This window comes from Camponotus vicinus, unplaced genomic scaffold (assembly GCF_025532165.1).
Source record: "Camponotus vicinus isolate PSW18456_S1 unplaced genomic scaffold, iyCamVici1.0 SCAF_4, whole genome shotgun sequence".
In the NCBI taxonomy this organism is placed as follows: domain Eukaryota; kingdom Metazoa; phylum Arthropoda; class Insecta; order Hymenoptera; family Formicidae; genus Camponotus; species Camponotus vicinus.
In genome coordinates this window covers 22942223-22970129 of record NW_028141976.1, presented here as the reverse complement: position 1 = coordinate 22970129, position 27907 = coordinate 22942223, and the positions used below count along the sequence as shown (strand labels likewise).

Here is a 27907-nt window from a genome sequence, read left to right as displayed (position 1 = left end):
TAATATTTAATTAGATATAAAGTTTAAAATAATAGAATATATTATATATTTATCTTTTATCACTGTTATAATGTTTACTTTTGTTAGATAGAAATCTTATGGTAAATTTTATATATGATTATAAAAGTAATTATAATAGTAAAATTATAAAGAGTAAAAAAATTAAAGCAGAATTATATAAAAGTATTGTATATTTTTTGACATATGTAATAACAAGTAATATACGAGTATATAAGAATGTATAAAATGTACATTTTGAAATAAATGTATGTACAGATTTTCTGACAGTATTTATCTGCATCTAAAAATTAAGATTTAATTGTATAATGATTTAATTGCATGACCAAGTTTAAATATATGTGTAACTTGTACTTAAAATGAAATATATAAAAATAAATCTTTATATAAATATAAATGTATTGTAACACAATACTTTATATAACATTTTTTCGAATATTTACTAAAAATAGAATGACAATATTTAGGCTAAAAGCCAAAGAATTTAAAGTTATATCCATATCAAATCTCATTTGATACTGTACGATATTTAAGCACACTTTTGATATGTAGACATATTACTAATTCATTCATATATATAAATATATATATATTGATATATAGTGTCTTGATATTTATAATACCAATCATTAAGAGATCCTCTATTATCGCATAAATAATATTCTTTAATTTTAACTTTGATATTTTACTTTTAAATCTCATTTTATCTTAATTGAATTATTTCGATTGTGTGAAAGAAATTAAACACGCATTTCGTTTCTCTATTTCTTCATCTTTTTCCAATTGGCACAAATTTCGTTCTGATCTCTTCATACTACTTTCCATCGCAGCCTACGAAAGAATATTGAATATTTAAGTCGATCATTATCATATTCATATACATACAGTTTTTGCATGATCATAGAAATGTTGTATAATGTATATTGTAATTAAATATAGAATTGTAGTAACATTCACGATACAGTTAGAAAAATATGATGTTTAAGTGTAATATGTTTATTGTTCTAATTTTACCTTCAATAAATTATCATTAATAGGATTAATATATTCATGTTCTCCGGGAGATACATTTGGAACTGTAGAACTAAGTATTACCGCAACCTCATCTCTTCGATCGTATGATGGATTATGAAAGCGAATACTGAAAATAATCATATCATATTGTGTCATATCATTGTATAATTTTTATATGAATAATATAACAAATGTGTATTATTTGGCCAAATAAATTTCGAACGTACTTGAGATCATTTGTTCTTGACTGTGATTTGATTTTTTGATAGTAATAAGTGCATAATGACAAAACAATCACTAATATGATTATTGTTATAATATAAATTCCACTCTGATACTGAATTCTTGAGATATGTCTTGCAGCGACTCTCATTTTATCGTATACCGTACAGGTGTTATTAGATGTTGTTGGTTTACCGTCTTGACAAATGCATACTGCATCGTTAGTTTTTAAAATGCACATATAATCGCAGTTTTGCTTTTCACAAAGATTCTCAACTGTCAAACAAACATATAATTTCGTTTTACGACTAAATATTACGATTAATCAACAAATATGCAAAATTTAACATGATTTATTTTGATAGTTTTTAGATATTATATACTAACCGAGAGGATGTCTAGAAACATGTAAAATAGCGAAATATTTGTGAATATTGCTCGAACCTATATCCATTATTTCGCACGATCTGTTGGCGTACAATTTACATTTTTGTATTTGACTATTCGACCCCATTAACCAATAAAGCGAATTTTCGAAAATACTGATGTCTAATGGTTGGTGTATCTGTAAGATCGAAAAATATTTTATTAAAAAAAAATATATATATTTAATATATCTATTTTTATACAAAATGTGGTTTTTTATATACATAGATAATGTTCTTATTATAATAGGATGGATTAAAAAATAATACTCATTTTACGTTTGTATTTAAAAATGTGCTTCGTTGGCTCCCATCTAAATTAGATGATTCGATGGTTTTGCGAAAACTATCCGACCAATATAATCTGGCTTTCATATGATCGATTGCCATTCCACTCACGACACCTATATCCCGAAAACCGATTATCTTCATATTGGCACCCATCATATCTGCCCGACATATTTCACTAAACGGTTTATCATGCACTTGCCACGTAGTTTGACTCCAGAATAACCATCTGTAAAGTGATTTCAATTTTTCTCTGATATCCTAACGTTATATGCCTATTTTACTCTACTTTTCTTTATAATTTCTATCAAATCAGTAAAAATGATGAAGATAAATAAAGATAATAAGAAACTGGCAAGCAGAGTGAAAGAGAAATACCTATTTTTTGAATCGATTATGAGGGATGTTACTTTGGCCACACCTTCAATTTTAACCACAGTCGCACATTTTTGTTGTTTCAAGTTGCATACCTTTAATAAATAAATGATTAATTATTATAAATAAATTATTAAATTATTAATCAGTTTAAAACATTCGCATTTATTTGATATTAAAGAGAGGAATATACCTTAATCATATTTGGACGAGTATTATAATTAAAATAGATATTATTAGTGATCCAATCAACTGCAAGTACTCCCGGATTCTCGATATTCGTAAATACGCTTAGTTCGTTCGTTTTAATGTTAAGCTTATTAATAGCTTCATCTGCAATTATTTTTTTTAACATTTATTCAAACAATGTATACGTACATAAATTTTTTAAAGATACTTTTAATTTTGTAATAAATTGATTTTGAAAGTCTGTTATGAATATTTATATCCTTTTAATAAATACATAATAATAAATGTATATTAATATAATTAATATATTTTATTTATTATAATTAATTAATAAATAAATTTAGATATGAAAACTAACCGTTACTCCAATAAATAGCATCATCAAGTGCATTTACGTCGAAACCAATTACACTCAAGCCTGTTAACGAATGAATTACTTCAACTGAGAGTAAATTCGATGATATTTTCCTGATATTATCATCGGTAACGGTAATTAATTCCATTGGCGGTCCTAGAGACAATCAACAATTCATTATTTTAAACAATTTACGCAAAGATTTAACTGCAATCACTTACCGATAGCTTTACAAGAAACTCTATCGCTGCGAATAACATATCCATCGTAGCATAAACATTGAAAGGAGCCCAAAATATTTCGACAAATCTGCGAGCAAACATCGAACTCGCACTCATTTATATCATCACATGACTTCATGTCAGCGGCCAAACGATATCCTGTTTGACAACCACAAACTCCCCCAAGTGGTGTCTTGTAACATATATCTTTGCAGACATTGTTGTGCGCACAAGAGCTTGCTACGCAGAAAAGTAATACATCGTAAGAAAATGGTGTGTATTTAATATATAAGAAATACCTTTAAAATTTGTGAATTCTCTCTCTCTCTCTCTCTCTCTCTCTCTCCCCCTAATTTATCTTCCGTTTCAAAGTAAAAAAATTATTTAAGCTTCTTAAATGTTTAAATTTTAAATTCTTCAAAGATAAAAATGCTCCACATATTTTACTAAATTGTTTATCAAGGACATTTTTTTACAAGGATAGAGAATTTTAATAGTGCAACAAAGATTAGCTACATACTACATAATCCATTTTCATCACTGCCGTCTAGACAGTCTCGAATACCGTCACATACTTTGTTGAATGATAGACAAATGCCCATAGTGCATTTAAATTCTTCACATATGTTTGATGTGTTGACATTGACCTTCCTCCACTTACTACCATCACAGTCCTTCTCATCTGATTTGTCACCGCAATCATCGGTTTTATCACATACCCAGCTCTGCGGAATGCATTTTTCATTATCACAGGCAAATTCATCCTTGGAACAATATGTGCAATGATGCTCATCATCGTTTTTCGGACAATCTTGAACACCGTTGCATCTGTAATAGAAGCAAGTATGAATAGTACGAGTATATTTAATATTGTATAGTCTTTTATGTAAGAATTAAAAAAATGGATAGTCTGCACAACAAAGTTTGTTACTTAAAATTAATAATGCTGTTAGAAAACAGAAAATAGTCTTACGAATTGATCAAATATTAGTATGTGAATTTAAATATTTGTATGTGAATTTTCACAGGGCAATCATCTAATACATTTTAAAAGAATCCACTCACCTTACTTTCTTCGGGAGACATATATCAGTGTTGAAGCATAAATATTTATCATCGGTACAATTAACAGATTTTTCGTTCAAACAATGTTTTTCGTCAGTCTCATCGCCGCAATCATCGATGCCATTGCACTTCAATGAAGATGATATGCAACGACCATTATTACATTTTAATTTTCCGTCGCCACAAATGTTTACGTTGCATTCCCCGAGTTCATCCGATCCATCCGAGCAATCTCGCTTAAAAATGAACACGTAAGATTATATAAAATGACATTAATAGATTGCGATCAAAACCGATCAATAAACTTTAAAATTAATTCTGATTTAAAAAATTAGATATTTCAATATTTTATTTATTTCTTTCCATTTTGTTCTCACAATAATTTTTGATAATTATTATATTTAAATTAATTATCAAATTCTTTGTACAAAATGAAAAATTAGTAAATCAAGTAACTAAATAAATCAAATTACCATGATGATTGTGCATACTAAATATAAATAATTGTAACCCACCTCTCCGTCGCATTCCCATTCCTTTGGTATACAATTTCTCGCATCTTTACACATAAATTTACTCGGAGAACACGTACGCTCATTGCAATGATTATTTATCTCATCGGAAAAATCAAGACAATCATTATGCCCATCACATTCTAAGGAATTCGATATGCAAGTTCTATCACGACATTGAAATTCGTCTAAGAGATATAAAAAATAATTAAATAATCATACAAGTATAATTATAGTAAAATCGATGCGATCGACAAAGAAAAAGATCGTGAATTTATTCAGGTATAATTAATTTGTCATTATATTTCTAATTACCACTGTGGCACTGCAGCACAGGACAACCCTCCTCGTCCGATTTATCAGCGCACTCGTACTTCGAATTGCAACGATCCATTGAATTGATGCACGTGCCATCTTTACACATGAATTGATCTTTCTCGCAAATGCCAGACTCACCGCAGTAGCTCGCTTCATCTTCACCGTTTGGACAGTCCATGGTACCGTCACACCTAAATAAATAGCAAAAGATTTAAAAAATGTAAAACATTGTAAAACATCAATATTATAAGTATCATAAACTATTAAAAAGAGAATCTATTAATATTAAAATATTAAAATTTTTTTATTTAAAAAAGTATTTGGGATACAAGATAGCATATTTTCATGATTCCGCGTATAATTAAATCAATATGTCATAAACCGTTCATATCAATTAATTGTATTATATACAGAAAATGTAAGTTTTCGGATAATTTATATAACTTACTATTTTAATTTGCTTATAGATTATACATATAGAAAAGATCAGTTAAACGCACCACTGATGTCGGTTTATGCAGATGTCATGTTCGCTGCATTTGATCTCATCAGTACGACACGCAGACTGCAAGGTACATGTACGATTGTTCGCGCTTAGCATCATTCCAGGAGGACAAGCACAAATCTGGAAGTAATCGCGTAAAATATTACATAACATCCTCTTTTCTTTAACAAATAGCATCGCATCAGATAGATGAAATGATCAAAATAACAATGTTTTAATTGTATATCAGATATTTGCGTTGTAATCGTCGAATGTTTGCCACATCTGAAGTTTGTATACACTTACAAATAAAGTAGTAGAGGAAGGCAAACACACATGTGAGCAATTTCCATTATTTTTTTGACAACCGTGTTCCTTGTGTGTAACAATATTGTGCAAAGCTATCACAAGTGGAGTTTCTGCACTTACAGGCATACCTACAAGTATTTATTTTGCTAATTAATTATTCTATATATGTATATGCATATTCTCTAATATTCATTAAAAGATTAAATAAACTTACGTAATGCAACATGGTTAAAGAATCTATTATTATTTTTATAATTTATGGTATACAATAAATCAGATTTTTGTTTCGTCCAGAATATATCATCTCCGGCGGTTGTAATACTCTCGGGAAAAAAGAATCCGGTATGAACAAGATATCGATCTAAAAATTCAATATTAATTCTATAATATTTGAAAAAATTTGGGTCCTTTCATAATTAAATATTATACACAAATACATGATAATATTTTTAAAATGTAAAATATAGTTTATCAAAATGTTCTTGATATGTTTTTAATAAAATAAACGCATATATATATATATATTTACATATAAAAATTTAAGAATCAAGGTTCAAAACTTAAATATTTATAAAATAAGCTAAAATACAAACTTTCAGTTTGATATGACTTAATTTCACCCATTTCAATCGAAAAAAGTGTTTTTTTAGCTGTGTCATAATGCAACAATATTCCTGAATGCGCTATATCCTTAAATGTGTCGATTAAATTTCCCGGGCCGATTCCATTCATTTTCATTTTTTCTAAGCGATACGAGTGTAAAAATATTCCTGGATATTCTACATCGAATACGATGAACATTATGCTATAATAATCAAAATATTATATATTAATATTATCATTGTTTTATAAAAACTTTGATGGTCAATTTAATGCTACAATCTGAAATGTCATACCCTTCTTCAGGCGCTAAAGCAATATTGTAAGGTCGAGCCTCAAAATAAAAGACTGTCTTCGTCTTAGTTGTCAAGCTGTGTACTTCGATAGTTTTGTCTTCTTTATTCGTTAAATACAAATTATTACCAATATAATCAAACGCTATTCCTCCCAATATTGCACTTTTGAACGGTATAAGATTTTCAGTAATGCCGCTATTTGGATCGTAACGAATGATATGATTCGTATGTTTATCACTTGCAATTATAGTGCCTAAATAAGTTTTAATTTTGAGAAAAAAAATTAGTATAAAAATGTTATAAATGTTATAAATTTGCTCATAAGAATCTTATAAGTTACCAGTAAGTGAATCATAAGTTGCTGCAGTTATAAATCTTGAGGTAGTACTTGTAGTCATTTTTGGCTTTCCCAAAAAGTTGTGAAAATAATCTATAAATATATTTTCCATGATGATAATAAGGTGCTGCTCCTTCTTTACTTCTGAAATTGTACTTATGTTAATTTGGAAATATAAAACTTAGTAATAGTAAAGCTTTGCTAACATATGAATATGATATGATATTAAATAACGTGTACGTGTATACACATATACATATTTGTATAAATGTATTGTACAAATGTTAATATGTCCTGCAAATCTAATATGCCTTTTTAAATTACAGATTTTTTCGCAATTTACCTCGACACGTATGATTATCGGCTTTTAATTCTTTATCTATAGTGCAACCACATGTATAGCCTTTATTTCGATTCAACATACATAATTCAGAACATGGATTAGAGTGACATGGATTTGGAATCTGAAAATTGATAATCACAGATTTTACGCATCGATTCTGTTGCAATGCAAAAATAATAACAAAAATGATGTATATACTTTGGGTTTTATTGCCGAATGATCTATATGTATGTCATAAGGTATAGCTGATGTGTGAGTTATGATTTTCCAATCCTTTCCGGTAAATTTATCGCAAGATTGTATCGTATTTTCGTGCCAATCGCTCCAATATAATTTATTTTCAAAAACCGCCAAGGAATATGGAGATTGGATTATATCGTCCAATACAACCTGCAAATAATTTAATTACAAATGTTTTTTGTTATAGTCTTAGTTACATCTTAAAATATTATATAATAGAAAAAAAATATATAAAAACGCTGACTCTTCGATCGGTGCCGTCTAAGCGTATTGATTCGATTGCATTTTTCCTCTTATCCAACCAATATAAACGATTATTCGGATAGTCAATAGTTAAACTGACGGGCCATTCTAAGTTTTCAGTGATAAATGAGCTACTGTTTTTGCCATCCATTTCAGCTATTCCAATATGTGAGACACCCACATCGGACCAAAACATTATTCTATAAATATAGAAATAAATATACATAATCTTAATATTTTCGTATTAGTATATATATAATCCAATTCATTATTTATATAATTTATTATTTATAATAGCAATTTGAATATATAATTTTATGACAAATATATTTACCCTTTAATCGGTAATAGAACGATTCCTTCCGGGTTAGATAGTTCACTCATCAATATGGTACAATACGTGCCATTAGCGTTACAAATCCCGATATGCTTGTAATCTTTATCGGTAAAATATATATTACCCGTAATCCAATCCACGGCTATTCCCGATATCAAGCTCAAACCTTATTTATAAAAAATACGTAAAATTTGGAACATATGATAAAAAAATTATTTGTAATTTTTCAGATATATAAATAATTACTAGATAAAAAAAACACATGATATTTAGTCTATCATATTTATTCTTCTTATATTTTTATTATAATATTTTATATGTTATTATTATATTTTTAATTAGCTCGCTTTTTTAAATTGTGTGTGTGTGTGTGTGTGTGTGTGTGTGTGTGTGTGTGTGTGTGTGAGTTAACAAATAAAATAATCACGTCTTTTATTTTACTTGCGAAAAAAATTAAATGTTTAAAAAATTATTTTCTGAAATAATATATACTATTAATATATACTATTAATATATACTATAAAAAATTATTTCTATGAATAGTTTGCAAAAACTATAATTATTAATAAAGCACTTACCTTGTGTAACAATGGCTTCTTGTTTTCCTTCAATAATAGTGCTCGCTACAATTGTTTCGAAATCTTTAAAACGGTTCGAACAATAGATGTAATCTCCGTTTACAGCGATACTGGAAACATGACTCAAGTTTTTCGCAACTGTAAAATATATTTTAGAATCGAGATACATTGCGCGAACCTCCGTTGTTATAGAGAACATCAATGTAGCCTCGCCACCTAAATTTCAGTTGAAAAATTTGTACTTTTATAAAATCTAATATAAATCAATATTTGTCCTATCACTTGTATATGTAAATTAGCTTACCATTGTTTGTCGTAGCTTTGCATGTTTTCATATCATCTTGCATGAAGTAACCTGTTTCACAGGTACATTTATACGATCCTATCGTATTGACGCATCCTTGATCACATATGCCATAAATCTGACATTCGTCGATATCTATAAAAAAAATTGTTAAATAATCTTCGCTATAATCCACGTACGATTATTGCTTTTGTTCATCAGAAATTTACCTATACAAGTGAATCTATTTTGAATTTTATAACCTGGTTTGCAGATACATTTAGGTCCATCAGGTGTTTGTTTGCAACTGTCACTGCAATTTAACAATGTGCAAGATTCTTTACCTGAAAGAAAAAAAGAAAGTTAATTAATAAAAAATTTTATAACAAATTATGATTACATCACGTGTTAAGAAATGTTAAGTATTAGAAGGCTCTATATATATATATATATATAAAATAAATAATATATAATATATAAATAATAAATAATATATACAATAAAAGCAATAATTAAAATTGTATTAATATATCATACTCACAACGGGGACCTTCATCTGATTCATCGCCACAATCGTTTTTTTCATTACACACTGCATTAAGAGATATGCATCGTTCATTTAAGCATAAGAATCGATCATATGCATTTTTACAATCACTTGCAGATAACGTCTTATTGTCTAAAAAAATATAGCACTTAAAAAAATTTTCTTTTGGATAGCAAGACATAATCCTTATACTTCTATTATACCATTAATAATTTATATTTATACAAATTCTCTCTCTTACCGCAATTGCTTTCATCGCTGCCATCGGGACAATCCTTTCTATTATCACAAACCCAATCTTTCCTTATACAATGTTTATCTTTGCATCGAAATTTGTCATCGCATTTTAACTGTTGCGATAAAAATAAAGTTACAAATATATTATAATTACAAAAATGCAAAACAAATATGATAAATAGATAAATGCTACATGATAACGCACAAAAAAATGATGTCAATTTATTCACCTCATTTACGCAACCATCATACTCGTCGCTCCCATCACTGCAATCCTTTACTGTATCACAGAACTTCCCTTCCGGTATACAATCTTTATTTTTGCATCTAAATTCATTTGTGGCGCATATTATGTGGTGAGGATATGAAATCTGAAAGCACAGAAAGAAACTATTTTATTTGATATTATATCGTTGTATACTTACTTATTATAATATATAAAGATATATCAAAAATTATCTCTACATTCTATTTCTACAATTTATTACAACAATAATAAAGAACTCTTTACAGACATTATTTTTCCACATAATCCCCTTTTTTTAATACATTTAGCATTCCAGTTTGTTTATGCCTCAAAAAAATATTTTTGTGTTGTTTGCCACCATGTCTTTTACGTGTTGGTCTATGGAAAATTGACCACCTGTTACTGCTTATACAGTTGAAATATTTTAAAAGCTGAAATTTAAGGTCTTGGAACATCCGCTTTGACCACAGACAATTTCTTAAAGCTTCTTTGAGTGAACCAAAGAGATGGTAATTTGAAGGAACGAGATCAAAACTATATGATAGGTGGTCAACTTCAAATTCCAAGTTTTGAAGTGTTTCAACTGTATAAGCAGCAATAGATCGTTGATTTTCTATGAACTAATATGTGAAACACGCGATGTGCATGCATGGCTGATATCGCAATCATTTATTTCTGAAGGCTTAAACAAATTTGTGAAACACTGGACCAAATGCATTGAAAAACAAGTAGAATATATAAAATGATATGGCTATAAGTTCTCCGCTGTAGTCTTAATAAATTGTAAAAATAGAGTACGGATAATTTTGACTTATCTTCGTTCAGGACATTAAAGAAAATATGTAATTGTTAATTGCAAATTACATATTTTTTCTTAAAAATAACTATGTATTTTCTTTACACCAATTGATTCCTCTCATTATTTTGTACATAAAAGTATCAAGATAAGATAATCGAAAAATGAATATTTTACAAGATATTTTACGGTTTATGTAAAATTAAGAAATGACTTCAAGCCTTATAACTCAAAAAGTACTTGAGGGAAAAATATTTTATTATAGTGTTTTGGAAAGCCCTCGAGATAAGCTACAAGAATATGCAATAAAAAATAGGCAGTTCCATTTAAAAAATTGAGGGTGACCTTCACGTGACCTTCAAGTAACTATTTAAGGTAAACTGATATCGCCATGTAATGCGTTATTTGAAACCTTACAACTTTCGTCTGAAATATTTTTGTCTGCCGCGCTCAGTTTTTGAAATATTCGGCTGATACGGGTGGTCTGCGACACCCTGTATATATCGTTATTCTCTATTTTTTTTATCAACAGAAAGTTCAATTTTCATATCATTAAAACAATAGCTTTGTTTGCAAAAGTAACATTTGCAACATTTATAAAATTCACTTAAGTTATATATCCGAATAAAATTTAGGAAATAAATGCTGTTGTCTATATTTTCTTTAATTTAATATTATGAACGAGGATAAGTAAAAAATTACCCGTACTCTATATATATATACATATATATATATATTTTTTTTCATAAGTAGTTATTATTGCGAAATATTTGAAAAGAATAAATTTTACTATATTTTTGGATAAAGAATATGATCAGACAAATAACGAATATGTAGTCTACAGATAAAATAATAAGGATTTTTATGGAAGGATTTTTATGTTTCAAATTTTAAGATAAGAGATGTATTAAAAATATACATGTAATCTAATTGCAAGTAGTATATAAAAACTATCCAAACATGATAACTTAAGAAACATTTTCAGAAATTTAAAGTAAATAAAAATTGGAAGATACGTGGCACAAAAAATAGAATTTATATGAGTTATATAATACTCACCGTAAAATTTATGTTGCAGTTTTGTTCATCTGATCCATCCCAACAATCTTCCGTTCCATCGCATTGATATGAAAATGCTACGCAGTCGCCATTATCACATCGAAACCAATTAGGTTTATCGCATATTCTTCCATCCAATTCTGGATAATATTCTTGTGTTTAGAGCACAAGAATGTATATTAAAAATTTATTCATAAATATAAATTTTTCTAAACTAAAACGGGGATATTAACTTACCATACAAGCCATAACAATAAAAATACAAGGAACTAAACATAAGCAACAGGCCCACAATACGTGGCATCATCTATAAAAGAAAACGTCAAAGTTTTATTCTGTAAATAAGTCACATTCTTCCCCAACTATTTCACTGATGATATTATATGAATATATATACACATATATTTTCAAATATATAAATATGTATATTTATTACGCACTTTTTGAAATGAAAGCAGAATTAAAATATAAGTAGCTGGTGTACTTAGCTGTTGTACAAATTTATTTAAAAATTCAAATATATAGTAAATATATATACATCTTATTATTCAAAATTTTCGATATAAATCGATATTTTATATATATATATTAAAAAAAATAAAAACCTAATTTTTATCCCCATTTTTGGAGGAATGTGTAACTCCACAGGGAGGGATGTAGAGGTATATGTTTATATGAAAAACTTCTCTTAATTGTCGACAAAGAATTATTTCTTAAAATTTTTCGCACTTATTAAGAAACACCCTGTACATATATATATATATATATATATATATATATATATATATATATATATACAGGGTAAGTCACTTAAGACGGCCATCCGAATAACTCCTAAAATTTTAGTGATAGGAAAAAATGTTTGAAATAAAAATTGCTTGTTATCAAGGGGGACGCCATGTTATGAGGAACATCTTTGAAGAAAATGTTCCTCATAACATGACGTCCCCCTTGATAACAAGCAATTTTTACTTCAAACATTTTTTCCTATCACTAAAATTGTAGGAGTTATTCGGGGTGTCGGTCTTAATTGACTCACCCTGTATATTTCATATTATAATTTATTTCAATTTAATTAATTTATATAAGAAAATATATTTAAAAGTAATTTAATTAAGCCAATGTAATTTTTTTTCAAATCAAGCTATTTGTTAATATTTTCTTTACACTTTATATTCGCAATAAGTAAAATATTATCGAAAACATTGGACAATAATATGTACATATATATCGTTATCATATGTATATATATATATACACACACACATATATATATATATATATATATATATATATATATATATAAAGTTTGTATATATGTGTGAATATATCTATATGTAGGATAGTATTTAGATCTACAAGTGAGTATAAAAAATATTAAAAATAGATTAAAAAATATCTTTTATGTATGATTAGATTAATTAAAATATTGTATAAAATATTGTATAAAATATAAATATAATTAAATTACAAAAATTGTTGCATTTAATCATAAATTATATATATATATATATATATATATATATATATATATATATATATATATATACATAACTTGAAGCGTTTATATTTGGAGAAAAGAAAGTTGCATTATATAAGTTCAATAAGATAAAAATATATTTTGAAAAAACTCACCACGATAAATGAAACTTCTTATGTACACATGTAATGTTCACGTATTTTTTATATTTATGAAGAAGAGAAAAGGGATAGACGTTTTGACCTGATCACGACGATAGACGAACCGATTCTGAGACGCTTGCTTCAAATTCAAGGTTTCTTCACATCCTTGTTTCCATTACGAATGTTATCAAGAGACTAAAGGTCGTCTGTCGACCAATATAGGAAAGTTATGGAAATCTCGTAAACAGAACAAAACACATAACAAAATATTCTTAATATATAAATTCTACTAGATATTTCTTTTGTCAGAGATTGGATATATGAAAATATATATATCTCAAAATCGAATTATAATAATAAATGTTCTGTAATATTTAAAAATCATAAATTTAAATTCACTGAATATCATGTGGTAGAGGCTCTGATTACATTACATATTAATTTTTACATTTTACAAATGTATTATATAAATTATATGATTTAATTGTGTCTTCACGTTAGAATGATAGCAAAAAAAAATCATAATTTGTTAATAGTAATACGAAAGGGAAAGAGAGAGTAATTTATAAAGAAAAAAGATAATTACTATATATTAATTACTATATATTTAATTAACATTCTAATTATTTATCAAGTACTTTAACAATCATTGAATAATACGCCACTGCTTGGCGAAAAACAAACGCCGGTGGAATACACGGCACTACCATATTGCTGTGTAGTTAGCAGTTTAACATTCTTTACAAATAATAGGCAGATCCAGTTTATTATCTCAAGAAGAATGCCACGTTGTTTGATAAAGTCAATGGTACGATACCATAGAACAGATAGTTCGAACGAAGGTATTTATATTTTTTTTCACAGTATCTTTCCCAGTATACCATTACGATTCGGTCCTAATGCATGCACAAACGGAAAGACAAATCTCATCTATGGTTATGGATATCTTGACATATACCAATTCTAAAATTATAAAATGTCTGTGTGACTGTTTCTTCAACCTTGGCTATCATCACAATAATAAACACTCTTCTTACTGATCATGCCATTTACCTCCTATTTTCACGTGATATTTCCAAGGGCTATAAATTCATTGTCAAAGGAAACCCCATCCAAAAGTTTTTTTTTACAAATTGTATAAATATTTATAACATTATGTAGATGTTATATATGCATAATATATATACGATTATAATTTTTAATTATTTATTAGAGAGAAAAAATTAATTTTTCTTCATTAGAAATAAAAAAACGAGTTCTTAAACTTTTATACTTATTTTATATTATATTAAATTTTTATATCATTTGATTAAGAATTTTTAATGAGGAATAAAAATTTTGTGTAAAATAAATTTCTATATCGACTCTATTTAATTCTTAAAGATCACATATGGATCATTTTGATTATTATCGATATTTTAATAATAAAATGTTTCAAAGATATTAATCAATAAATAAAAATGTTTAAAATTTATTTTTTAATTTTTATTGTACATGATCATTTTCAATGGATATCAAGAAATATTTATGAATTTTTATAGATTTTTCAAGCACTTTGGACAACTAATATTACGACAAGACATTATGATCTATATATGACTAATAACAGAGTAAAAAAATATCTGTTTTGCAAGGATTAATTTGTTTATTTTCCAATTACTTTCTTTCGCGATTAAAATAATGGTATATTTTAAAAATATAATTATATTATAAATAATTATAAATAAAGGTTTATAGGATATTTAAGGCTAAAAACTAATAAGTATTGTGCCTCTTCGCGCATCTAACGGAAAATCGATCTTTATAGAGACCGAATTCTCGTGGTTGCCGCCATCCGCGGATCTCAAGCGAAAAAATCACACAAAGGACGCAACATCTAAGACGAGCAATATCTGGACTTGTTCAGGACTTCCCATTGTAACTCGATACAGCTTCCATAAAGTCAATAATGCCACGTTTGACACGGGCTTAAATACGAGTCGAAATTTTGCAAATATTCACCAGGATGCTCCACCGATCGACGTTGTAAACACGATCGATTCAGGGAAAGTGTCCGCGATATTGCTCGATAACGCGTCTCAATCCTCCTGTAATGCGAAAGAATCGTTAAGAGCAACGCAGATAATGGACCCAGGGAAGCTTAATGGGACGATAAATCAGAAAGTCGTGATCAACGGCTCCGAAACGCAAGCGCTCTCGCAGGCTTTGTATCTGATGCCGAAACAAAAGCACGAACCGATCAACGTCGCCGAGAATAAGACGTCTGTTAAAGAGAACGCTCAATCCTGGAAGAGAAATAAAACGATGCATTATTGTCCGTATTGTCGCAAGAGTTTTGATCGACCGTGGGTGTTGAAAGGCCATTTGCGTCTTCACACAGGCGAGCGGCCTTTCGAGTGTCCCGTTTGCCACAAATCTTTTGCAGATCGGTACGTAAAAAAAAGAGACAAGAATAAGATCTCGCTAAAATTAGAAGCCTTGAATTAATGACGTGTACTCGATTATAAGTATTAAAGTATACTTTCGCGAGTTTGAGTCTTATATAAGCTTGGACAGATTAAAAATCTCGATATTTTTCTTTATTAAAAATTTAATTCTACAACGTTTTGCTCCAGATTTATTTTATTTTTAATCTTTAAATTAAATTTTTATCTTAAATTTATTTTATTTTTAATGCAGATACAAAGAAAAAATAATATAGTTTCGGGACATTTTCTATATATCTAACTTCATCCTATTTGATCAGTGCTAGCCTCATAATAATTAAAATCTAATTTTAATAGTAATAAAAATCTAATTATTGAGAGGCATTATCATACGATTGATTAATTACTACGTCATATACTTTACAGTTCTAATCTGCGCGCTCATCAAAGGACACGTAATCATCATCAGTGGCAGTGGCGCTGTGGTGTATGTTTTAAAGCTTTCTCGCAAAGACGTTACTTGGAACGTCATTGTCCGGAGGCTTGTCGCAAATATCGTATATCCCAAAAGAAGGAATTTCCTTGTTCGTAAATATAAAGTTAATATAAAGTAATATAAAGTAAATATAAAGTAATAAAATTGTTCTTAACAATATGATGTATTAACATATAAAGTTTTATAATATATTAAATTATGTATGCCATGTTCTGATGCTTGAGAGAACTTTATGCCAATTATCTTTTACATCTTTCCGGTTTTTCTAACACTTGTCCGATGACTTTGCAACACAACCCGAATACACATAATTCAAAATTTAAATTTAATCTTATATTTATTAATTTTTTCATTTAATTGGTAGCACGCGTTTGAATTCGAAATATATAAACAGCCTTGATGTCATTGAAATCGTACATTCATTTCCACCTCCATGAAACATTCGATATATAATTTGAATTATTTCGAGTTGGACGCGCGCGATTTGATCTGTACGTATCTGTACGAACCACGTGGACGCGATTAGGAGTCACGCGATTGGCTGGCGCGAGACGCTAGTGTTCTCCCGTCAAATTGTCCACGAATCATTGCAAGGCATGAGAACCGTGCCTTAAAACGACCGACCGTGGTAGTTTCGTATCTAGGTACCTTTCGCCCCTTCATGGTACGGACCGTGTATACCGAACAAGCAATAATCGTCGCTGGCATTCGACGCAGTGCATTAGTCAGCGTTAGTTCGGAATTTCGAGTTGCAAACGGAAGCGCAAATCACGAGACGTACAAGACGAAAGAGACTTTGAGAGTCGGGCCCACGCGCGTCACACACGCGAGAACTCTTTTTTTTCCCCCCCGTAGCGCGAACGGCGAGCTTGACAGAGCGGTAGAAGAGGAAAAAGCGCAGCATCGCATCGCGAACGGCTACGGTGCCCCGACGCAGTCACTGGCGCTGCGAGAAGTCGAGACGAAATCCATTGACATTGGGGGAAGAACGGCCATTTTGGCGTGGTCTCCCACCGATCCGAGTGCTCGAGGCGCACACACACGGTATCGACGTCCATCCGTTTTCGAGGTAAGGAACACGCCGTCGTCGCCCGTCCCGGGCGACGTGCCCGCCCGCGATCGTCGCACCCCTCGTCGACGTTTTCGTCGCGTCGCGTCGCGTCGCGTCGCGACGCGCGCCGCGCGTCTCCGAGGATCTAGTTTGGTCTTCGGGGTCTAACGGTATCGCGTTCGTTTCCGTCGCTAACGACGGCTCGATTCGAAACGCGAAGGAGATCCCGACGGATTTACTCGGGAGAAGATGACCTTAGCTACGTACGCATGTGCGTGCGCGTGTGTGCGTGAAAATTTTTTGGGGAAATAAATTAGCGGTATATACATATATAGCGTTCGTTGTAACACATATTGCACGAGTCTGCCTTTATCGACGATTCGAACGTTACGCGTTTGAAATTCGCAAACTTGTTTTGCCTGTACGGCGTATCAGCTATCGTTAATCATGGACGCTCGTGATTGGTCAAATATACGTTGCTATTTTCCTTTGTTGTTTCGTGCCTCGTTCGTATAATTGTTCGCTCAAATTCGAGACAGTTTGAATATTTCGTCTAATTTTGATGTATGTAACGAGCTCCAAAAAAATGCGGATGTTCCTTTGTTTTTATCGTATAAGTAACGTCCTATATCCTACATTTAGGAAAAAGTGTCCTTGTGTGTTATTCTTAATGCTAATGAGATTTTTTCTTTTTCCTTAATTTCAAGTAGCAAGAGTTTATTTTATCTTTAATTTTTCTTAAAATCTATCAAATTATATCTTAGATAATTGTTAAAAAATTCTTACGTTTAATTATGTAAATTTTACATCTATTGAAAGCTATAAAGGATAAAGAAATCGAATTTTTTTGTAACACAGTTAACCGTCTTATTTAGAAAAGTATTCATATGTCTCTCTTGTACATCCAAACATGCAAAAACACTTAGCACATTCGAATGTATTTATAACGGAACACTACCTATAGGCATACAGTCATTGTAGGTCAATTTTGTTTGGTCTTGTTCTCCTGGCTCTCTATTCAGATGTTAATATAAAAACTTGGTAAATGCTTTCCAATATTGTCTTTAGAGCTTCAGAGTTATATATTATGATATTTTATAAATTTATAATACAAATGGCACAAAATTTTGTGAATTTTTAAAAATGTATATTTTACAAATATATTAAGATGTAATATAATTCTTGCTGATATATAACTACAAATGGTTATTTCTTTTTTTTTATCGTTATTTTTTGTTTTTTCTCTTTCCAGAAAAAATACTGCAATATTTCCAGAATGATGATCGAAACGCATATAAACTCTAATCACATGTTGAATTCTGGTTTATCTAACAAATCGGAAATAGATAAAATGGATGATGTAGGTTGGAAAGCCAAATTAAAAATTCCACCAAAGGATAAGAGGATTAAAACAAGTGTAAGTTTTATGAGTTTTATAAAAAAATTAATAAATTATTCATATTATATTTTCAAATTTAACGTACAAGTTTAGATTTCAAATATATCAATTAACTTTTAAAACTTAATTTTATTATTGTTTAAAATTTATTAGAATGTTTAAATGTTTTTTCTGATTAATAATGTACCTTTAAACATAACTCTCTTATAGGATGTTACTGACACACGTGGTAACGAATTTGAAGAATTTTGCCTAAAACGCGAGTTATTAATGGGGATTTTTGAGAAGGGATGGGAGAAACCATCACCGATCCAAGAAGCTAGTATTCCCATTGCACTTTCTGGTAAAGACATCTTGGCACGAGCAAAAAATGGAACTGGCAAAACTGGAGCATACTCAATTCCAGTGTTGGAACAAGTATATATAATCATTGTATCAATCTAAAAAAGAATATTTAGATGTTATATTTTTCTTAATACCATATTATTTGCTGTTTTAGGTTGACCCAAGGAGAGAAGTAATTCAAGCATTGGTGATTGTACCTACAAGAGAATTAGCATTACAAACATCACAAATTTGTATCGAGCTTGCAAAACACATGGATATAAAGGTTATGGTCACCACTGGAGGAACTAACTTACGCGACGACATTATGAGGATTTATCAAAAAGGTAAGATTTAGAAAAACTTTAAATTTACAAATGAATTAAATGAGTTTGCACATGTAATAAATAAATGTGTAATATTTTTTCAGTACAAGTAATAATTGCAACGCCAGGAAGGATTCTTGATCTAATGGATAAGAATGTGGCAAATATGGAGCATTGTAAAATTTTAGTTTTAGATGAAGCAGACAAACTGCTGTCACAAGACTTCAAAGGAATGTTGGATCATGTCATATCAAGGTTTGTAAAAAAAAAGAATTATAAAAATTGGAAGATATAAATATTTAAATATACATAGATTTTTTTTATTTTTATCCATCTCAATCAGATCTTAAATTCAAGCTTTTTGAATAAAATTAACATTGATTATTTATAATTTAAATGCAATATATTTTGCATAATTGTTTTAAAATGTATTTTTGAATGGATATATTTCGTCATGTTTCTCCAGATGCCCTAAACTGATCAATCAATGATTAACTTTTATTGGTTGCATTCAGTAGAGAAAATGTGTGCCATAATCTTTAACGCTGATTTACTGAATCTAAAAATAAGGGCTAAACGATTACCACTAGTGGTCTTCTCTGCTAAACGCGCCTATTAATTCTTGGTCGAAATTTAGATTTAGATTTGTGCTATTTTTTCTAATTATTATTATCATGATTCATGTTGATGATATTTTTTACTAATATTATGTATTTTTACTAATATTATATATTTATGATTTGATTGCTTAAAATATACTATATTATCGTTAATTATATATTAAAAATAAATATTGTTTATACATTGATTCATGATTTATGGTATTTATTAGTTGTATTATTTTGCTTCTAGATTGCCACATGAACGTCAGATTTTGTTGTATTCAGCTACATTTCCTCTGACTGTGAAACAATTTATGGAGAAACACTTGAGAGATCCATATGAGATTAATTTAATGGAAGAGTTGACTTTAAAAGGCGTAACACAATATTACGCTTTTGTACAGGAACGACAAAAAGTTCACTGCCTTAACACGTTATTCTCGAAAGTAAGACAGCATTTAATGTTTAGTTTAATTTAATACATTGTTAAAATTTTAGATATTCATAAATGTATTATTGTATTTACAGTTGCAAATAACGCAAAGCATAATCTTCTGCAATTCGACGCAACGCGTAGAATTATTGGCTAAAAAAATAACAGATCTTGGATATTGCTGTTATTATATACACGCGAAAATGGCGCAGGCGCACCGCAATCGTGTGTTTCATGATTTCCGTGCAGGATTATGCCGAAATCTCGTAAGTTGATTAATATGTGTGGCTATAATTTTACTTATACAAGTGTATATTACACACACACACACACACATACATACATACACATATTTTTTTCTGATACAAATAATAAATACTAAAATAAATTCCATAATATAATTTAATTTATCTATAATAATGTTTAACATTCAAACTTAATATTTGATTCTCAAATGCAATTTTTTTTTGCAGGTGAGCAGTGATCTATTTACCCGCGGTATTGATGTTCAAGCTGTGAATGTCGTAATTAATTTCGACTTTCCGAAAATGGCAGAGACATATCTGCATAGAATCGGCCGATCTGGAAGATTTGGCCACTTAGGTATAGCAATTAACCTAATCACGTACGAGGATCGCTTCAATTTACACCGTATCGAACAAGAGCTTGGAACAGAAATTAAACCTATCCCAAAGGTGATAGATCCTAGTTTGTATGTAGCGAGACCAGAAGACAATAATAGTATGGAAGAAGGTAACGTGTCCAAGTAGTTTCGATACTCTGTTGCAAATGAAGCTTTACAAAAAGCGCTCAAAAAGTTTTAAGTGAGAAGAATGTGTGTGATCGTGATTCATTTATGTAAAGCATACATAGTTATGCTTCAAACTCAATGGAAAGAGTGAACTTAGTTTGAAAGTGAAATTTGTCACAGTGAAGGGGTGAAAGACAAAACAGTGTATTAAAGACAAAACAGTGCTGCAAACGATTTAAATAAAGAAGTGCTCTGTACAAACAGAAATTGAAAACTTCAATTATCATTGTATTAAACAAGAAAAGGATGAAAGTTTACTTGTAAATAAAACATACTAAGCATGCGTAATAAGTGAGCTGAGTGATTGAAGCGACGTGCGAATGTTGGTGTGAGTCATTTCTTTGTATATAAATACATTTAAATGTACATAAGCTAAAACAAATCAGAGTCAAGCCATTATCAAGATGCACAATATGTAAACAAATATGTGAATAACATAATAATCAATCATTGCATTTTATCATAATTGTAAATACTACATGCGAATACACACAACATCGTTTTAATAGAAGATTTTTATACAACAGCTTCATTCTTCCAATATTTTTTTGCTTCTGTTTTCACCTAACACAATGAAGAAAAAGGGCATGTATAATTTAGAGAAAAGAAATCGGCCAATCTCACTGAGTGCAGCATACTAATCTATATGCTCATTACTTTTGTACTGTCATGCATATATATACATATAAATTGCCCTTAGACTTTAATAAGATCTTATACATCTATAAATTGCTCTTAGCAATCTAATAAAATTTGGAATATTAAATATCAGTTGTAATATTTGATCATGGCTTGATTTTGCTATCTGTCAATATTGTCATACTCTGAAATTCAAATCACTTGTCAATGTTAAAACAATCTTGTTTTTCTGTATATTTAACCTGCCTTTCTTTCATTGATAGAATTTGCTTTTTCTTTTCCTTTTCTTTTTTTTTAAATACAATTGGATTTTTTCTTTTTACAGTACCGTGATTGAGAATCAGAGGTTGTACAATTGACTAGTTTTATATAATTATTTTTTATAAACAACTGGCTGGTGGACTCCATTAAACAAAGGTTCTATTCTGATGCTGATAATAACGTATATGTCCAATCACAATCTACGTTTAATCATGCAACAGCATTCTATCGAGACTGAGATTTAACAACAAAAAAACTGCAAGGATTAATTATGGAAATTATATAATGAATAATGGAAGCAGGGAGCGAGTGTAAATGCGTAAAACTAAACACCACATTAAATCATATGCAATGTAAGAGTAGGGCGCATTACTATTATATCTCTCATGAAAAATAAGATAATTGCCAAAGTTATTGATAATATCGAGTAGAATCTTCAAAAATCTTCTTTGGAGGTACTTATTCTTTCTCTATAAAATACTTAAACATTTAGCAGTGTGTTTTGTCTTAATACTATTAAACATCCTTTCACTTTGTAATAAATATTGAACTGATTTCAATTTTTCTATTAAATTTAAAGCTCGCTTCTCAATTATAATGACTCAGCTCACTTATTAGTACACTTAGTATGTTTTACAAATAAATTCTCATCTTTTTCGTGTATAATAATTAAAAATTTGAATTTGTACAAAGCATTCCTTTATTTAAAAATTAATACTACAAAAAAATTGTAATTGTTTCTTTAATACAATATTGTTAGATACTGTGACAAATTCTATTTTTGAACTGATGTCTTTAAATTTGATAAATGAATGTCTTATATAAATCATGATACCATTCTCACTTATAACTTTAAGAATTATATCTTCATAAAGGTTTTTGGAGATTCTATGTCGAGATTCTCTATGCGTCCTATTTTTACATTGCATATGATTTTGCGCATATGCCTAGCTTTACATGCCTACACTTCATGTCGTAAATGGTATATAAGTAATTAATTCCTGCAATTTTTTTTGTTCTCTTTTGATCTCTCGGATAAATACGTGCAGGGAAATATGCAGGCATATGGAAAATTTATTATTCGTGCGTGACTGTAAATTTATAATTTGAAGCCCACCAGCCAATTTGACTTAGGTTTATGAATGCGAGATTCGTACAGATGATAATACAGGTGATACCAAAATATTTCATGTTTAAGACAAATCGTCTTTAAATGAAATATTAACGGTATGAAGACAGTTTAAAATGTATTTAGAGTTGCGCAGTGTCAGTAATTGTGAGCTTATCATGGAGACTGTAGAATAGATGTACAGTAATGAGATAAAATAATTGCTGACACATATAAAAGATGTGAGAGAAAAGTGATATTGCAAAGTTTGATTGAACATTGAAGATGAGTGTTGATCCAGACAAGTGATTATTCATTTTAATCTACAAAAATATAAGTTACTTCATATGCTAACTAAAATTAGTACTAAATTTTCGACACTATTGGGCGCAACAGTAGTTCATTCGTTGGTTTCGCATTTTTCCACCGAAACGTAACCAACTTGACACATATACTATGATTACACATACCTGCGCCATTCTGTAATATTCATTATAATGTTTTCCTGCACGTGTTTATCCAAGATTTCGCGAAGATTTTTGGAGATTCTATTAATATTATATATTTCATAAATCACATACTTATCGATATCTTTGAAAAGAAAATCGTTAATTAAATGAAGCTCGCGATTATCATTTTTGTTTATCATTTATTTATGCTATTATCTTGGAAATTGGAACCCAGATATGCTCTGATACGCTCTATTATTCTAGCTGTTTTCTTACATTCGTAGTTGCATATAATAACAAAAAGAATATTAAAATGAAAAGTGACACAATAATTAAAATGTTTGGGTACGACTTGCTGTGCTTATAATCGATATGTATGTCTTTCGATCTTACTTTACTTTATTTGTTTTTTCGATAATCTATGATTTGACAAAACTTTTAACCACGATTTAGCTGCTGTTGTGACTGCTATATTGGCAGACAAATCTATTGAGTACAGATTGAGAAGTCAGTGTTAATACTGTGAGAATTTTGCCAATTTTTGGTGATATACATATAATGTTAATCCGATGTCCTCTCTCTGGTCAAAATCTTATTATCTTCTGCTTGAACGAGATAATAAAATAGAGAACCATAATATACAGGGTGTAACAGTCATACGAGTATTTAAAACAATTCTACAGATCAAATCGAATTCAAATCGAAAGTTCTTTATCATTTTTTTATTCGAGCTATAATTATCGCAATATGACGAATAAAAATGTAAACAAGACGAAATATTCCATTTGCGATTTTAAAATCTATAATTGAATTTTCAGAAATACAAGTTTTAAAGTCATATATGTGAAATATAACTTTTTATTCTTTTTTTCACATTGTTTCAACGTTTTCGCATATATAAAACATATAGTGTACAATACATATAAAATTACGAATGTAAAAACATTGTTTTAATGTAAAAACATTAAAACAATGTGGAAGAAAGAATAAAGTGACAACTAGCTCGAGTAAAAAAATACTGTAAATACTTCTTCGCATGACTGTTACACCCTATATATTAGATTATGATGTAATATATGCAATTTTGATTAATTAAATCAATACGGGGCGATATTATTATTTGATCAATAAAATCGCATATTAGATAAACGTATTGGAAGAAAAAAAATCAGATAACGTAAACGTATATGCAGCGAATTAAAATGTAATATATTTTTGCCAATTCGCTGCCAATTTGTATATTCATTTCAAAAATGAAAATTGTTAATATGGTGTCAGCCCTGTATCTATTGTCGCATCGCATTTCTCTTAATTTCTTAAGTTTTCTTCCCGATATTCGCGTGGATCACAAGATTTTATATAATGTGCAATGTCATGGATACACGCTTATATCCATTTCTTAAAATTTTCTAAATCAATTCATTGGATTACATTTGTTAATTTCTCTAATTGGAAAAATAAATCCAATAATAATATACTTTTAACTGTTTTACTTACAAAAAAAAAACACTATAATAAAATCAAAATTTTGGTTGCCTAAGCAAAACTATTGTTCATGCATTTAAAGAGCACTACGATTACAATATTTTTATGATAATGCTGACACAAAAATTTCATAAATTATCAAATCGTAGCAAATATATAATTGTCAGTTTTTCAATTTACTCTGATTGTTTGAAGTCTTTATCATATAGTTAAGTTTATTATATAGTGTAAGTCTTTATTATACGTCATCATTGTTATCTGGTAGATTATTCTTATCTCTCGTTGAAGCAAAAGATAATATTTTGATCGTATATCCTTCCTTCTATTTCCGAATTGACATTATATGTACTTAATATACAAACGCAAATGGGGTTTAATGGAACTAATTCTTTCGCCATTACAATCTTCGAAACGTTCCCGTTTGCAAACTACGAAAATCTGCTTTTATTCTGTTAGCTTCTTCTATTATTCTTATTTTGCTTACAACAATTTCGAAATTTTTTTTGGCAATCTTACAGAGACTAAGGAGGGGAAAAACTTAGTCTTATTGCGCTGTAATTGGAAACATCGATAGATCCATTTTATGGAATCTATTTTGCGAAATGTATTTTATTCAACTTTTGAAAGAGTCAACTAGCCCGTGTTAATAAAGATCTAATCTTTTCATTTAAAATCTTACCGACATTTTAACGATTATGAATTTTCTAGTCAAAATTATTTTCAAATTTAAATTCCTATTTACCTTGGAATATGATATTTGAATATATATATATATATATATATATATATATATATATATATATATATATATATATTATGCAAACGAGAAAAGATATTACGTTTGTTTATTGATATACATGAAATTGCGTGCTTTATTTGACTCTTTCTAAAGAATGATGTTTATGCGAAGTGAATATATAAACTTAGAAAAAAGTGGGCTTAAAAATACAAAAAAAAGAAGAAGAAGAAACATTGATTAGCAATGTTACATGAACAGACTGAAGAACGTGGTAATTTGCCGTTCTTATATTTCAAATTGCAAACGCATATCCTTCTCCAAAAAATATTGAAAGATAAGTTAACAAATATACGTTTCCGTGACATATTTTGCAAGTCGCCAAAGTAAATTTTTTTTATTTTGGTATTTGATTTATTACCACGTCTTCTAGTCTGGCTCATGAAATATCTCCAAGTGTGGTTCCAGTAACTTATCTTGGATATAACAAGGATGCCCTTGTGATATGAAAGTAAGCGAATGTAATTCGTACGACGTAGAAATACGTATTTCGGAAGTAAATGTGTCAACATCCGGGTGCATGCGAGAATTGCGGAGGATGCTCCTCGATCATCTAGGGGAGGCAGTAAATCTTATTTCTTAATATCTACGATTTAAATCGTAAAAGTGAAGGGGAACATCTTGAGAACGAGCTCTCTAACCAGAACATCGTATATAGATCTCGTATCTTTGTCTGAATTTATATTTCCATTGGTTAATATGGCGAGCTGCGTGCAAACACATTCTCAACAAACGAAATAAGAATCGATCGCATCGTGGAAATTTAAGCGGCCAGACAAACAATCTTTCCGCGTTCGGATAACATACGCAGCTCGATCTTAATGGTATTGGAATTAGATCTCCAATACATATGTGAAACACAAAAAAGAAGAAAAACAAAAAAACAAAAAAAAAAGAGTATAATTCGTTTGAAATATAAAACAATATCAGTTTATCGACTATACCCATGCTTTACTGTTTTGTTAAAGAACTTATTATGTACTTGTGTTTATATTAAATTGCGGAACCAATTCTAGCTCAAACGGCATATCCGAACAGCGTATTATATGATATCCCTTTGTTATTATTATTAATATTACTGCTATATATTAATAACGAAATATGAACGAAGAAAATTTTCGACATTATATAACGGACATCGATTTATGTTGTGACGTTAAAATTTGAGGGTTTTGGTTGTTCGTAAATACAAGTGGCGTAACATTGCGAAATTTTTCTTGCGCGGCTTTTATGTTCTGCAACTAACTTCTTTGCGTCTGTATTTTATAACTGAAATAATTAAAATCGCATTCGTAATTTATAAAAAGAATATATTATGATTGCAAAATGATTTCGCAGTGTTATACAGTGTCCAAATAACTCGAGACTTAGGCGTAATTGTGCGTAAATGAAATATTCTGTATTTCTGATTTTTAATATGCATTTGTCAAGACAATTATTCTCGTTATCTGTTATTATTTCGAAAACTATTTGCGTAATACAAAAACAAAACAAATTACAAGCTGTTTCCGTGTTCCAGCAATGTTATCGTTTTTCTTTTTCCAAATTGTAAAGATGGGTTTGCGCACGATTATATATATATGAAAACAACATTTTTTTTTATTTATCTTTGTCATTCTGTTAGCTCAAACCCAATCTAATAAATCGTATGTCAATTTCGTTTTCTAAAGGGACAAAACAGCAGAACTCTCTCTGTCGTTCCTTAATAAAAAAAATTCTGTTTCAGTACAAGATATATCT

General features: G+C 29.4%; 3 protein-coding genes and 1 long non-coding RNA gene across 6 annotated transcripts; 3 read left to right on the top strand and 1 right to left on the bottom strand.

The window, feature by feature from the left end:
- Window positions 1-319: 319 nt before the first annotated feature.
- On the bottom strand, window positions 320-13665 carry Yl (Putative vitellogenin receptor yl). Its single transcript, XM_083098223.1, has 32 exons — window positions 13574-13665; window positions 12176-12245; window positions 11939-12090; window positions 10067-10207; window positions 9841-9949; window positions 9594-9731; window positions 9283-9396; window positions 9074-9208; window positions 8770-8985; window positions 8189-8357; window positions 7856-8054; window positions 7570-7761; window positions 7372-7492; window positions 7032-7172; window positions 6692-6944; window positions 6389-6600; window positions 6010-6156; window positions 5793-5923; window positions 5503-5627; window positions 5000-5193; window positions 4688-4872; window positions 4173-4408; window positions 3628-3935; window positions 3108-3347; window positions 2890-3042; window positions 2536-2675; window positions 2346-2437; window positions 1959-2196; window positions 1642-1819; window positions 1260-1530; window positions 1033-1159; window positions 320-849 (listed from the first exon to the last, which is right to left on the bottom strand). The coding sequence occupies exons 2-32, from the start codon at window positions 12243-12245 to the stop codon at window positions 736-738; spliced, it is 5241 nt and encodes a 1746-aa protein (XP_082954349.1). The 5' UTR covers window positions 13574-13665; the 3' UTR covers window positions 320-735.
- Window positions 3639-6018, top strand: LOC145971026 (uncharacterized). 2 transcript variants are annotated; one of them, XR_014438725.1, is made up of 4 exons: window positions 3639-3950; window positions 4136-4423; window positions 5016-5181; window positions 5470-6018. It is a non-coding gene; the product is annotated as an uncharacterized LOC145971026 (long non-coding RNA). The 2 variants fall into 2 exon arrangements; XR_014438726.1 differs by having other exon boundaries at window positions 3639-3959.
- A 598-nt stretch (window positions 13666-14263) lies between the features above and the next one.
- On the top strand, window positions 14264-16699 carry LOC145971022 (uncharacterized). Its single transcript, XM_083098222.1, has 3 exons — window positions 14264-14403; window positions 15369-15990; window positions 16414-16699. Exons 1-3 carry the CDS (start codon window positions 14343-14345, stop codon window positions 16577-16579), a joined length of 849 nt encoding a protein of 282 aa, XP_082954348.1. The 5' UTR covers window positions 14264-14342; the 3' UTR covers window positions 16580-16699.
- Window positions 16700-17141: 442 nt separating this feature from the next.
- Me31b (ATP-dependent RNA helicase me31b) lies at window positions 17142-27898 on the top strand. 2 transcript variants are annotated; one of them, XM_083098220.1, is made up of 8 exons: window positions 17142-17552; window positions 18787-18951; window positions 19144-19350; window positions 19433-19604; window positions 19688-19838; window positions 20436-20631; window positions 20714-20884; window positions 21092-27898. In XM_083098220.1, exons 1-8 carry the CDS (start codon window positions 17145-17147, stop codon window positions 21386-21388), a joined length of 1767 nt encoding a protein of 588 aa, XP_082954346.1. In that variant the 5' UTR covers window positions 17142-17144; the 3' UTR covers window positions 21389-27898. The 2 variants fall into 2 exon arrangements, with proteins under 2 accessions (XP_082954346.1, XP_082954347.1); XM_083098221.1 differs by lacking the exon at window positions 17142-17552 and adding an exon at window positions 17699-17853.
- The last annotated feature ends 9 nt before the right edge of the window (window positions 27899-27907 follow it).

What these genes read in the sequence shown, in the direction of transcription:
- LOC145971022 (XM_083098222.1), top strand. Translation starts at nt 14,343, where the DNA reads ATGCCACGTTGTTTGATAAAGTCAATGGTACGATACCATAGAACAGAT. An exon ending in AACAGATAGTTCGAACGAAG is followed by an intron (nt 14,404 to 15,368) that starts GTATTTATATTT and finishes CGATCTTTATAG; the next exon opens with AGACCGAATTCTCGTGGTTG. An exon ending in CACAAATCTTTTGCAGATCG is followed by an intron (nt 15,991 to 16,413) that starts GTACGTAAAAAA and finishes TATACTTTACAG; the next exon opens with TTCTAATCTGCGCGCTCATC.
- Me31b (XM_083098220.1), top strand. Translation starts at nt 17,145, where the DNA reads ATGGTACGGACCGTGTATACCGAACAAGCAATAATCGTCGCTGGCATT. An exon ending in CAATTCCAGTGTTGGAACAA is followed by an intron (nt 19,351 to 19,432) that starts GTATATATAATC and finishes TTGCTGTTTTAG; the next exon opens with GTTGACCCAAGGAGAGAAGT. An exon ending in TTAACACGTTATTCTCGAAA is followed by an intron (nt 20,632 to 20,713) that starts GTAAGACAGCAT and finishes TTGTATTTACAG; the next exon opens with TTGCAAATAACGCAAAGCAT.
- Yl (XM_083098223.1), bottom strand. Translation starts at nt 12,245, where the DNA reads ATGATGCCACGTATTGTGGGCCTGTTGCTTATGTTTAGTTCCTTGTAT. An exon ending in AAATAGATTCACTTGTATAG is followed by an intron (nt 9,209 to 9,282) that starts GTAAATTTCTGA and finishes TTTTTTTTATAG; the next exon opens with ATATCGACGAATGTCAGATT. An exon ending in CGATAATCATACGTGTCGAG is followed by an intron (nt 7,173 to 7,371) that starts GTAAATTGCGAA and finishes GTACAATTTCAG; the next exon opens with AAGTAAAGAAGGAGCAGCAC.